The sequence below is a fragment of the Stigmatopora argus genome, chromosome 2 (assembly GCF_051989625.1).
Source record: "Stigmatopora argus isolate UIUO_Sarg chromosome 2, RoL_Sarg_1.0, whole genome shotgun sequence".
Classification (NCBI taxonomy): Eukaryota; Metazoa; Chordata; class Actinopteri; order Syngnathiformes; family Syngnathidae; genus Stigmatopora; species Stigmatopora argus.
The window spans coordinates 16,768,088-16,782,134 of NC_135388.1; the positions used below are offsets into that span (position 1 = coordinate 16,768,088).

The 14,047-nt window shown below is 38.4% G+C and overlaps 1 protein-coding gene across 2 annotated transcripts; it reads right to left on the reverse strand.

The window, feature by feature from the left end:
• Window positions 1-2,679: 2,679 nt before the first annotated feature.
• LOC144070644 (uncharacterized) lies at window positions 2,680-12,354 on the reverse strand. Of its 2 annotated transcripts, none has more exons than XM_077595018.1 (4): window positions 12,206-12,354; window positions 8,193-9,053; window positions 5,498-5,668; window positions 2,680-3,654 (listed from the first exon to the last, which is right to left on the reverse strand). In XM_077595018.1, the coding sequence occupies exons 2-4, from the start codon at window positions 9,031-9,033 to the stop codon at window positions 3,533-3,535; spliced, it is 1,134 nt and encodes a 377-aa protein (XP_077451144.1). In that variant the 5' UTR covers window positions 9,034-9,053; window positions 12,206-12,354; the 3' UTR covers window positions 2,680-3,532. The 2 variants fall into 2 exon arrangements, with proteins under 2 accessions (XP_077451144.1, XP_077451146.1); XM_077595020.1 differs by having other exon boundaries at window positions 12,294-12,346.
• Between the last annotated feature and the right edge of the window lie 1,693 nt (window positions 12,355-14,047).

Below are 14,047 nucleotides of genomic sequence, written 5' to 3' on the forward strand. Positions count from 1 at the left end.
GAAGCTAGTATTTTTTTTTATACCTGGCGTGGTTGCCAACAATTGAAGAGAATTTTAAAACCTGGTAGTGAAGTGGCTCTTAAATTCCAAGACAGTGCAACATCCATGCAATTACTTTCAAAAGAGGACTGCAACAAAAGTAAAATTATTTTAAATTAGAATAAGCAATAATGCACATATGAGGTATTTGAAACATTTATCTTTGGGAAAGACAACATTGCATTACTGATCAGTGTGTTTAGGATTTCTCCATCCCCTTTTCCTGTTGTCCCCTCAAACTGATTTTGTTCATCCACATGTTTTGTTATCAAAAATGTCATTTCCTATTTCTTCTAGGTAGTGAAACTGGCGGCTTAGTTTCATCCCTTTTCCACTTTCAGAAAGCAAGTCTTCCATATTGCAGTTGTACTCACTTGAGAGTCTAGATTGAAATGTATCCAAATCACAGCCATTTTCACTCATGACACATTGGTTTGTTTTTCTTTAGCATGAAAATACTGCTCTGCCATAGGTTAAGAGCAGCTTTTGATCCACTCGATATGCCCGAGATAGCAATATGTACATATGCGCTGAACATGTTATTATACAGCATCGAGACATAAGGGTCTGATGTGAAAGAATTGCATATTTATGGGTCATTTGTTCAGTAAAAGACTAACAGAATAATTAAAGTGAAGAACGAGTTTATTTTGGGCGACAGCATTAATAGTAACTCTAAAAGGGCAAAATGTCACACAGTCTACAAAATGTGTCCTTGCATATTACTAATAGGGCCATAGAACGAAAAGATGTCAGAAAATCATACAGGGTCCTTGGGCCAATGCGGACGAGAACATATCTGTATGGGGAAGAATGCATGGATGTGTTATTTTTAGGAGTTGTTTGCGGCAATAAAAGCTAAGGTGAGTATGGTGTCGCCTAGACTAAACACGGGAATGTGATAGCATGATATGGGCATCAAAACACGACCTAGAAGGGTCATGACAAGACCGCTCGAGAGGATGATGCCTGGACTCTCCGAGTTTAATTTGAGCACCACAGTGTGAGGCACTTATGCCTTTGCTGTATATGCATCTTAATACTGATATTTTCATGCAACTTGACTTTACATTGGTCACGAGGAAGCTTGTATCCTGTATTGTGTTTTTCAATATCTCTGGAGGAAATTGCAAGTTCTTCATTGTATTTTTTAACTTCCTATCAAGGGCACTACTTAACACGCTAAGGTTAATTTCAAGAAGTTCAATTTTTACTTGGTTTTCCTGGGCCATTTTTGCGGTTATGACATCCAGGCAGACCCTGTCAGCAGCTGCCCTCATATGAGTAAACTCCGAAACGCTACTGAGGATGCGGATGGCCACTATCGCAAAGTGTTATCAAGGTTTTTTTTTTTAATACATAAATTCATTGAAATGTCTGTGTGGAATGTGTGCGATAGATCAATTATTAATCATTAAAAAAAAACTCAACTCGTCAGAACACCGGTAAAGGCAGGTTATTTGTTAGCATTCCCGATACTGATAATGGTATTAGTGCCACATCAGGACCCTTTGCAATACTGATATCGTTACATTAGAAATGACTGCACTGTTGATTCATTTAATTAAAAGAAGTATATGTTGTAAACTGTATTTCCCTTTGTTGAAATAATTTGCTAGATGTTGTTAATATATATTAATTGAATATAGACATTAAAAATAATTAAACAGCCTCATTTTAGATAGAAATCATTTAGTTCTATTCCATTTGCAGCTAGAAGAGAAAATAAATCTGTCCCAAGACTCAAGTGAACTTTGCGGGGATTTGGTGCCATTTAATTGACTTTTGAAACTTGTAACCCTTGTTCATTCTATACTGCCGAGCTTCTTTGTGGCTCAAAATTAGGTTGGAGAAAGAAGCTGCACTGGATTGTATACACGAATAGTTCCTGAATACAGTGACATTGTGGAAATACTTAAAAATTAGGCGTGGAGGAGATTAATGTCAGTTTAATTACTAGCCCATTTACTATTGGTTATCCATCTTTTGAGCTGCTTATCCTAATGAGCGTCGCAGGGGTGCTGGATGCTATCTCAGCTAAGCATGGGCACCAGGTAACGGTACAGCTCAAATCAGTTGCCAACCAATCGCAGCCATTTGCTATACAAGTACAATGAGTAAGAATCAATAAATTCTTTTGTTTTGTCCTTGTAATTCAGAGGTGCCCATTACTATGGGTCGATCGTGAGCAATGGGTAGAGTGAGTCAGGCTTGTAGTTTAAAGAAAAAAAATGGCCAGTTGTTGGTACGTCCTTCCTTGCTATTGGATGAATCCGGAGTCAGGCTTTAGCAGAGGAACAAATATCAGTGCCACTGTGGGCTGTAGAAATGTCGATCCCTTTGGGTATGTTGAAAAAGGTAACGGAACGAAAATGTGTGGCCACTCATTTTAATTGCTGCAAAATTATTGTATTCAATATTTCGGAATCCATCAACAATATGAATGATTGGCTGACCAATGGCTGCCCCCCAACTGTCGACACACCCGATCTATTTGGGCCCTCTCACAGGTGGTGAGCCCATGTGCATTGTTTGAATTTTGGCTCGGTCTTCTAACCAAGCACTGATGCATATCAATCAAAATCAGGAAACCTTCATCGAGTGCAAGTCTATCTTGGAAAAAAAATAGAAAATGTGACATTATGATTGCATTTGTTTATTTACAAATATAAAATGTTGTTCAACGGGCCAAAACACTACTAAAAATAGCCATTATTCTTCCCATCTTAGCAAAATACATTGAGATTAGAAATAGTTGCTGAAGGTTGTCACTAAGAGTCATAGAAAGCTAGTGACAAGAATAACAATGAAATTGAAAAAAGTTTAATCTACTGTGCATTGTCTGCTTGTCATGCTGCAGGTGAATGGAGCGTAACTCTCTGAGGTGCCCCTCACCACTGAATAAAAAAATGATATCTCTGTTTGGACACGTAGAGGTCATGGGATTTAGTAGGTTTGAAATGATAATAATGCCACAGCTATCATAAAACCAAATTTATATCTTCTTCGTGAATACCAAAAACTCTGTGAATGCATATAATTGTCACTCATTTCTGGTCTTAGATTCTGCGTACGGCAGTAAACAACAGTTGAACGTTTTTCAGTTTTCCTATTTATCATATAATGAAAGTTCATGTTGAGTTCTCATTCTACACTGTTGAAGCAGCAATTTTCCAGGTTTATTTTATGTTATTAAAACGCCAACATTTGTTTTTTATTAGGTCAAGTTAGGATTTGGAGTCTTCACTCAACAAAAAAAAATGTGGGTTTTTTTCTATTGTTATGGGATTTTGGTTGGATTAATTTTAGAAATGTGTACATAAACATGACAAATGATTTTTAGATTAAAAAAAAAAACATTCAAGCTTAAGTAAAGTTCATGGTGGCGTACTGTTGATCTAAAATGTTGCTGACAAAAAGATAATTTGGCAATGTCATTCACATTACTCCTTTTCAAATTCCCCCGAGTCTGTACAGTGATCAGTTTGTTCTTCTACTTTGTCTGCCGCCCTGAAATGTTGTCCATTTGAATGTCGACATCTCTTACTCCGAGGTTGTAGTGAGCTGAATGGCGAAAGTTCAGATCCAGGGGTTCGCTGTTATCCAATCGGAGAACTAGAAAAAGAAATATTTTGAAAAAAAGGTTTGCAGAATTTGGCGCACTAAAACAACAACTACTACTACTACTAATTGTAACTATACTATGAAGATATCACTTATCGAGTCAATTGCATTTTTAGTGAATGTTTTTACTTAACACAGAGAAGACCCCTCTTCAAATAATGTAATAAAAACTAACACTCAAAGGGAAGAAAAATGAATTATAAAGAAAGCTCATGTGGGAGGAACAAAATCATACAATTGAATCGTTCAAACTGAACTCCGTGTGTCCCTGATTGAGTTCATTGGTAATGATGGTAAAATGGCATAAACAGCGCTTTATACTTTGCAAGCAACAAGTTCTCTAGTTGGGACTAAATGAGTTCATCCATTAGATTATCACTGAACTAAACTTGCTCTTCTGAACCATGTTCCTTTTATAAATTACAAATGTGAAGATTTTAAAGACAGAAAACATGGGGGAACCATAATTTAAAAATTATTCATTCATTTTCAACACTGCTATTCCATGTCAGGGTTGTGGATTCTTAAATGAATTTTTTCCAAATAAAGATTTTAATTTGATTAAAGTGGCCTTTGAAAAGTCTTCAAAAGCCTTGCACTGGATTTCTTTAAATGTGGGTACCTTGAGAAAATATTGTAAGTCAGCTATTTCTATTCTAGTACCGCATGAATTTACTGCGATATTTTCCATTCTGTGTATTCATATTTCGTGGATTTGAACCAGAAGGTTAGAAAGTAATGCTAGTAGATAAGTGACCTTTTTCGTGTAAGTGAATGGCAAGAATTTTTCTAAATTGCAAATTTACTGTGGTACATCCTCCTCCCATTTTAATGCTGATGGGAGCGTCTTACAGGTGTACGTGTGTGTATTTTTCACTCTAGTTTAAGAATACCATTAAACTGTAATGAGGACATCTTTCTAAAGAGTGCAAGCCTAAATTATAAATGGTGTTTATAATTTATAGTTTTGTTGTGAACATGTGCTATTTCCCATTGTTAGACACTTATCCGATTAAGTCTATTACAAAGCTTATTGTGCTACGACCAGCTAACATACTCTTGCCTCCCACCATTAGCCTGTACAATGGCAGTTTAGTCTATAACCAGGAAATTCAATGTGGAGTTTTATTAGCTAATTTGTTTTACTTTGTGCATAAGGCTGGCAACCAATTTAGGGTGTGCCTCACCAAACGCTCATAGCTTGCTGGGATAGACTCCCTGCACTGGTAAGGAAAATGAATGAATGAATGAATGAATTATCATAACAAAAACAAAAGCCCACTGCTAATTTATCTTACAAAAAGACACAGGGGAGAAATATTGCCACGCTGTTGGAGTTATGTCCACATCATAATCATTTATCATACATATGCTACATTTAGTATGAGCTTTGTCTATATTTGAACACATTCTTGCTTTAGACTGAGTCGCCATAATTTCATTTCTTGCCACCAATGAAGGACGTTTCTTTTGTTTATCCTTATTCAAAACGAGATGTGCCGAGGCGTCTTGTAGTCTGTGTGCCTTTTTTGGTGTCCCAATTGTGTAATCCACCCCTCCATTTAGAATAAGGACGTCCATGTAATCAGGGCCTCTGAATGTAATAAAAATGGATAAGAGAAAACAAAGGGGAGAATGCGGTTGCAAGTGAAAATCCAGAAGCGTGTCTTTCCTTTTTATTTAGGAATGTTTTTTTGGATGTTTAATGGCAAACCTGACACTCGTATTGCTCTTTCCTGAGGTTTATTATTATTAATAACATTCTGTGTGTGATCGCTACTGCCTTGACACCTGATTTTTTCCCTCGGTGACAATAAAGAACTTTTTATCTTACCTGGGTCAGGGGGGAACTCCTCAACCAGTTTCCTGTGTGAGAAACCTTTCATGTGTCTCCTTTTCAAGATGATGTATGTCGCCAGTCCTACAATGGACACAACTATGGCTGTTCCCAAAACAGCCCCCCACGCTTCATTCCGTTTGTTCTTGCTGGTCTCAGAAGCCAAACCTGCATTGCAAGACAGGGAATATTGAGTTAGAAAGGAGGTAAGAAAATTAATTTGTCTGAAACATGCTTTGAATGTTCTCCCCGGACTAGCGTGGGTTTTCTCCCAATTCTCCAGTCTTCTCCCACATGCCAAAAAACATGAAGGGTAGGCTGGTTGAACAGTCTAAATTGCCATAAGGTATGAGTGTGAATGAAAGTGAATTTGTTGTCCGCCTCCTTGTGCCCGGCTGGTCACCAATTTAGAGCGTCTTCGCTCCTGGTGCCCATCATTGGCAAGGATAGGCTCCAGCACCCTTTTGAGTATAAGCGGTGCGGAAAATGATTGAATGATTATGCTTTGAATAAAATTCAATAACAGATAGCCGCAATGACCTTGAGCCTATATTTTTGAAATGATCAAACTCTTACTTGGCTTACCGCTCTAAAACAAGCACACGTTAGCATCCTTTTGAATTGTCTGTTCATTCATTCATCCATCAATTTTGAAGACTGCCTATCCTTGTCAATGTCATGGGGTGTACAGGAGACCCATCTCAGGCAACTTGGGGCTTACAGCATCCAAAACTGCTCGCAAGCCAATTGCACAGAGAGAGAGACAAACAACTATTAACAATCATAGTTCACGAGTGGGAATCGTTACAATGTCGACTGTGCCAATGTGAGGTAAAAACCATTTTATTGTATTATATGAATTTAAAATTAGCTGAGAATAATTCATTCATTCGCAACACCGGCTATCCTGTTCAATGTTGTCAGCTGACTTTGAGTAAGAGGTGGACTACTCCCTAAACTTGTCGCCAGTAACTCAAAGCATACACACAGAGGCAGATATATAAATATATATATATATAATATTGAACGCTTTAAATTGCCCCTAACTACGAGTGTGAGTGTGTATGGTTGTCCGTCTCCTTGTGCCCTGCGATTGGCTGGCCTCCAATTCAAGGTGTCCCCTGCCTGGTGCCCATAGTCACCCTGGATAGCCTACAGCACCCCCCACGACCCATGTGAGGATAAGCAGTTCGGAAATGAATTAATATACGTATATGTAAATAATATATCTGTCTGACGGTCCCTCCCTTCCTACAATAAAGTTCTCATTTTAAAAATTAATTCACACGGGAAAATAATGAAAATTGTCTCATTTGCTGCTTTAATTTTTTTTCCTCGCCACATTTTTCAAGTGGAAATATTGAGTTGTGTTATCGTAAGTTTTCTTATTAATATTGATCCCCTGAGGGGATAAGTCGATTGTCTATTCATCTTCTGTGTCGCATATGTTCACAAGGGTCTGAAAGAGATCCTGGAGCATATCCTCGCCAAATATGGGCAGGAGGCGTGTACACCTGTGTTTGATTTCCAGCTAATCGCAGACTAGATATATACAAGCAACAATTTACACTCTTGAGGATGTGGAAGCAAAACAGATTCCAAAAAGGATTCCAGAAAAAGAGATAGACTTCGCACAGCATTTTTTTTTTTGTTTATATATTACCCGAACTGAACAATAAGCCTCAAATTTACACTTTGTATTTGGCAATTTACACACTAGAAGAAATGCAGTTCATCAACCATTAAAAATCCAGAAATCTATCGCATTGCTCTATAAACTGCAAGGTTCAAAGAAGTGGGAGAAGTTGCCGGTTATTGTTGGACAATTACGGAGTTTGAATTCCTAAGGCATAAATATTTATTCACAGCTCTGTGATGTTTTAACGATTAAATTTCAGCAAATACTCTTAGTTCTGGGATTTTTCTACAGTCGTTTATAACATTATGTAAAGAAATTTGAATGTAGTTTTATATTTATTAGCTGTCAAGACATGGTGGATATCTTTCACTCCTGCCCTTTTATTCAGCCCTTTTTTCCACCTAAAACAGTGTTTCATTGTACCTATTGGGTACAAGGTTATAAAAGAACCCTTTAGACAACGTACAAACCTGAAACCTAACCCCATGCTATTTTTTCATCAGAAAGAAGGGTTGTTTGTCCTCAGCCTGTGGAAATCTAAATTGATCTTGGTCAGTGAAGTGAGGAGGGGTCAGGGATCACAACAACAAAAAACAATGGTGAACTCTAGTGTATCATTAATTTTCAAAAGATTTTGTGTTTCTGTCAAAATACTAACCTAAAAATGATCTTTTGAAGATTATCTTACCGGAAAATTCCCCCATTCCTGTTTCAGTCTATTATAAAATCCAAATAATAAAACTGTCTCCTTATGCCACACATAAACCCACAAGTGGGCCTTTTTCCCCTTTTCGATCTAGGGTCATATTTATATTAGTGACCTTACATGCAGTTAGTTTTGGACATTTCATGTGGCAAAATAGCCGTGTTCCTCGGGACATTGGTCTGAATGAAGAATTGCAAGTGAAGTGGACAGTTTAATTCAATGTTAACTTTTGATCCTTTATGATCATTATTCTAAACTGTATGCATTTCCAAAACAAAGCAGAATCATTTAAGGGTTTATCTAATTAACAAACTAGGATACTTTGGAAGGTAAACATGGAACTATACCTCTCTCTGAGCTGCTCCCTGAAGATGCCTGTTTATCTGTCAAGTTGCCTGCAGGTGTTTTAGGAGCAATGGTTGCCACGTTGGTGGTTTCGAGAGATAACAGGTTTGGTGATGAGGATGTTGTAGCTGTTATGCTAATGTCCGTTGGTGCTGCTGTTGTCGGAATAGTTATGTTGTTTAATTCTGTTCCATTGGTTGACTCTGTATGATTCCAGGACGTTGAGGTTGAGTTTGCTGTTGTTGTTGTTGAGTTTTCTGTTGTTGTTGTTGTTATTGTTGTTGTTGTTGTCGTGTTTTCATTTGAATCCGGAATCTCTGCTGCCAAAGTGGTGATGTTACCTGCATGTGTGTCATTGGAAGGATTGGGGGCTATGCTTGAGTTTTGATCCAACAGATCAACATCTGGAGTGGCGGGAGGTGTGGTTGAATTGTTTAACACAATGTCATTTTTGGTAATGTTGATTTGATTTAATTCTGGGTTTGAAACGTTTGTCTTCTCATCTGACTCTTCAAGTTGTACTGTTGTGGCATTTTGAGCTGTGGAAGGCATGGTAGTTATGGCAACCTCTGGATCCTCTGACGTATTGTTTCCACTCTTCTCATCACTGTCCATGTTGTCATCTTCAATATTTAATAAGGTGCTTAAATTGTTTGTTTCCATACCAGACACATCACCTTCCTGTCCATTTACTCCCTGCTCTTCCGTAACAAGGTTTTGCTGACGCAACCAGCTTTGATCAAACGTGCTTATTGCAGGATCCGTTGCGTTTTGGAGCAATACCAAGTTAAATGCATGAACCAATAGCAGCAGGAGTATTGTGACAATAAAATGTCGTTCCATTTCTTCCTTCTGGTATCCCCCTTAAACACACAATAGACAATGTCAACCAAATAGGGAGAAAAAAGAAATAAATCCACGGCTTCTTTCACCCTCCGAAAAACAGTATAAGTGCTATTATCCAAGACATAATTTCTGTTATAAGTCTTCAAAACATTAAACTGTGTTTGTCTTTGGGAACTATTGTTTGTTTAAATGCATTTTTTATGAAATCGCATACTTAGAGAAGCACAAAAATGCAGCATGCAGTTTGTTGCCGAGATAGATAGTAATACAAATTGATTTATTTTATGAGTTCGCCTACTTTCTTCACATCTCTAAATTGCAAGCAGTGGTCAGCTAATGGTTCCTCAAAGCACAATCAAGCAGCTAAGATTCACCTAAAATGCAACACATGAAATACGCAGAAGATATATTCAATTTAATCACGTTCAATAGCATATCTAAAAAATCCCATTTAGCTTCTGGTAAGATGGTTGTTACATTGCACCCTTTAAACCAGTCCACACACCCAAATACCAATTTTCTGCCTTTCCCAACTGATTTTGCCAAAGACGCAAAGTGGGACCCAAATGCAAACAAGATGTTGTATTTCAAGAGGTTGACCAAGTTCATTCCTTTTCTGTCCTTCTTATCCTCACCTGAGTTGTGGCTGGTTGCTGAATCCTATCCCAGCCAACTATGGGGAGCTGAAATTGAGCCCTCAATCTAAGAACTGGAGGGCGGAGGTGCTAACCACTCTTCCATCGGGCTGCTGGTTAGCTAAGTTAAAAAAGAAAATTTGCAACCAGCGACTAATCGCTAGCCAACTCTGCAATTGGCTTCCACAATTCTTTTTGCAAATGTACAGTTTTTGCAATGCTTTTTCTTGATCAGATGGGAAGTCTGGACAGGCTAATGCAGATTTTTGTGGCAAGTCGGCCATTTAAGCCATCTGAGACTCGTTTGTGATTAAGGTTTATACAAATAAAACCCTATGAGTAATCATTACCCTGACATTGTTTCCCTTTTATGTCTCACCAAGGTATTGGGTGTGACTGCATTCCATTTTCAAAACAGCTTTGTGAAGTTCCTGATATATGTATCTAACACTTCAAAATATCACGTTTTGAGAATCAAAGGTGAAATGAATCTTTATTTGAAAGTCTACTATTATGTGAAGACACATTTAAATCTCCACCTGTTCTTTTCACCAGCCGTGAATTACATAGCCCTAAGCATGCTACAACCCTCTGCTGTATAGTTTGCCTTTGACCATGGCACTTAGTGGGCTATCTGATGAAAAGATGTTTAACCCCGCAGGACTCTTCTAGTGTAGTATATAAAATCTCTCTGTCATGAATTTGCAGTCACATAAACAGAATCTCAATGTAAGCATGCTGCACCTGTCAGTACAACTCCTGCAGCTCTATTTTTGTAGACCACTGATAAGTTCAAATAATCAAGTAAAACAGGACATCAGAGGCTATGCAAATTGGAGTCCCAGCATTGCAAATTTTCCGGTTTTTATAGAAAATACAATGCTTTGAAAACAATGTCAAAGATCTGGAGAATTTCAGAGGAAAGTGGTGATCAAATAGGTCTTTGGTGTGATAAAACGCAATTATTCCAGTTAGAACTGGTTTCAAAAGCGAATGGCCTTTTGTTGTCACCATGGGGATTTGGTTGACGTTGTGGGCTTGTGCGTAATCATTTTTTCCATCCATCTACCGGATCCACCTATAGCACTATGGTCCTTTTAAGAGTAGAGGGTGAGCTAATGCCTTTCCCAACTCTACTTCTGGCTATTTTGATGGAACCCCTTTGACCCAGAATGGCAGTTCATGTAGCGAGCCCAAGGCAGGGCATAGGCCATTGCCCAGTGTGGCACAGAAAAAGAAAGAAAAGAAGTCCCTAAGTGCATTTCCTAAATAACTAAGATGTTTACGCCTTACAATAATGTACCTCAATATCATGTGGTATTTCAACTATTGCTACACCGCTACCTTGACTTGGTAAACCCCCTCTAATGTGGATAAGGTTTTAATTCTGTCCAGTAATCAATTATTCTATTATATTTTTCTAGCACACAAGCGTGGATAGAACATGCAAACTCCATACAAGGAGGGCTGGAACTTGGGATTGAACCCTTGATCTCAGAACTGTGAGGAGGATGTAGTAACCAATGGTTGACCAGGTTTATTGCTTTTTTTGTGTGTTGAGATGCATTAGTCTTGGTTTTTTCCCTCTGTACTTGTCGTTGTCATTGTCCATTGATTTCACTTGTTGTCACCTCCCCTGTGTCTATGTTGCCTTGTGTGTCGCCCACCTGTTCCCCATGTCTGTGTATTTAATTCCCTTTTGTTTCTTCATTTCTTGTCAATGTCACGTCAGTGTTAGGTGTGCCTCCCAGCTATGTTTTGATTCCCTCGCTCTTTGATTCAGTTTTGTATTTTTGTGTTTCCTGTTCTTGTTTGCACTTTATTTTGGTCTTATTAATGAAATCATTTTGAGTACAACACTATATAACAGTACGATTTACTGCATCCCCTGTTTCTCACGCCCGCACTAGGTGACAGCCAAACTGTCACCATGCCGACCATACTAAGTATTTAAAATATCGGTTATATCAGTCAGTTACCTAACCAAGCACTTATATATACCTGTATGTCACCAGGAAGTACCACTCACACTGCAACCCATTATATTGTTTAGTGTAAAATGGGAAAGGCCGTAGTTGAGATTCGAGTCAAGAACCTCAGAAATGTGAGGCACACATGTAATTCAGCCTCCCACTTAATCACTTTTTTCTTTTAGAATCTACACTCACAAACATAATAAATATATCTGCACAATATAAAACATATACCGTAAGTACAACAATAGATTTTTCCCGCAATATCACATTTTTTCTAAATCTATTCCCTCAATTCCAAATACTACTACACATTTCTAACTGTGACAGAATTAAAACTTCATTCAATACCTTGCCAAGCTTAGTGTACATCCAAAAATTACCTTTTTTAAATTGCCAATACAAAAATAACAAGTATTTAAAAAAAACTCAGGTAATGATCCCACTGCATTGTGCTTTATGTTTATGTACTACATGCAAGAATAATATGTATATGCAGTGTTTTAAAATTCAGTTCAACAAACAAGACTGACAAATAAGCCTTCTACAGTCAACCCTTACCTTATTCTCAGGCTATGTCGGAGAAGAGCAGGAACTCAAGCAAGAAATGTTTTCGCCGAGTGATAGACCTGAATGATTCGGTTCTCACCTGGCTAGAGGAGTGAGCGTTCAGGCAAGGAACAACCAGCTCAACCTGCTTCTCACCAGTAATGACACACCCTCAACCAATAGGTAGACCCGTGTGAAAGAAATATTATTTAAATATATTGTGCCAGGAAGAGGAAAAGAATAACAATGTTTAATAGGGGAGCTGATCTGTTAAATATCAAATTTGATTTAAATAACATTTTCCAATTTTCAAGTGATACCTGAGTTAATTCTCTCCGTGGGTGGAGCTTCTGGCTACGGTACAGGTCTCCTGTGTAACACAGGTCCCTGACACACACACACACACACACACACACACACACACACACACACACACACACACACACACACACACACACACACCTTTGAGACAATAGAAACTACTGCTGTCACCAGAGCAATAGAAAGGTGCCTGAAAAGCTCAGGTTTCATTTGCTAACTTTTGTCTGTGGTGTACATATAGTGTATCAGTCCACTGAGTGACGCATGACTTTGGGGACTAAAGCACTCAGTGTCAAATGAAGTGTGATTGTTGTTGTTTCAAATCTGATGACGGTGTCATGATGTGGTTGAAATGAGATTCTAGTGCTTGATATAAATGGATGAGTTAACAGTCAGGGATGGTGTACGTTTGGAGAAAAACAAGTTTATTGCATTTTTGGTCCTTTCTTCCTTTTTTCTGGAAATGAACATCTGAAAAACAGAGTTGGCATTCTCTTCTAAAGATAGACACTGCATGAGTATTGTTTTCTTGGCACTTTTCCGGGCCAAATTCACACAATACAATATAATGGAAACAAAGTAACCACTCCTTAGGTGGCATCATGCTCATGAAATGTGAAACATTATATTATTAAATCAAGGACAATCAAAACAGGACAAACAATACGCCTCTACAGTATGCATCCATGAATGAAAGCTAACCAGGGGAATTTTGGTCATGCAGAGACACTACTATTGGTGCATAGGACAAAATACATCAAAATTCAGTTATATTTAGTGAGGTAGTTTCCTATTTCAGACTTAGGGCCATCAGGCCAAACCTACTTCGTACTATAGTCTAATATAACAATACATATTTCACAAATTGAAGTATGTAATTACTGTGGGTGTTTTTTGGTTTGGGCGTTTTCTCTTGTATGTGTCCTGTTCATGTGATTACCGATTAGTTTCACCGGCTGCGTCACTCCTGCTTGCCATCCCCCGTGTTACCCAAGTTTTTTGAATTGTCTTGTCAACCCCTGTCGGTGTATTTCAACCCCATGCCTCAGTCAACCATAGCCGGAGTATTGTTGAAGGCTATGTTTGAGTTACGTCATGTTATGTTGGTGTGGGACTTCCCCCAGTGTTTTCCCGTTGTAAGTTTTGGTGTGTTTTCCTTGCCTGGTCGTGCCTTTATTTTTCATTAAACCTTACATTAGTCCAATTTGGTCTGCCGTTTTCCCTGTATCTAGGTCCAAATCCATTTCATACATTCCTTTTCTGAACCGCTTATCCTCACAAGTTGTGAGAGGTGCTGGAGCCTATCCCAGCTAACTACGGGTACCAAGCAGAGGACACCCTGAATCGGTGGCGTAGAGAGAGAGAGAGTTTTTATGCAATGTTCCCTCTAATTTTTTGTTTGTCTGGGCAGAAAGACAACCTCCCTGAGCACACTGAGTACCGGTGTGTGCAACATCATCATCGCTCACTATGGGCACACACCAGTATCACACCTGCCATAAGCAGGTGGATGTCTACTACACATAAATGATT

Excerpts from the sequence above, each read along its gene's own strand:
- LOC144070644 (XM_077595018.1), bottom strand. The coding sequence starts at position 9,033 with ATGGAACGACATTTTATTGTCACAATACTCCTGCTGCTATTGGTTCAT. Across the intron at positions 5,669-8,192 it reads AGGGAGCAGCTCAGAGAGAG|GTTTGGCTTCTGAGACCAGC; the intron begins GTATAGTTCCAT and ends CTTGCAATGCAG. Across the intron at positions 3,655-5,497 it reads GGAGTTCCCCCCTGACCCAG|TTCTCCGATTGGATAACAGC; the intron begins GTAAGATAAAAA and ends TTCTTTTTCTAG.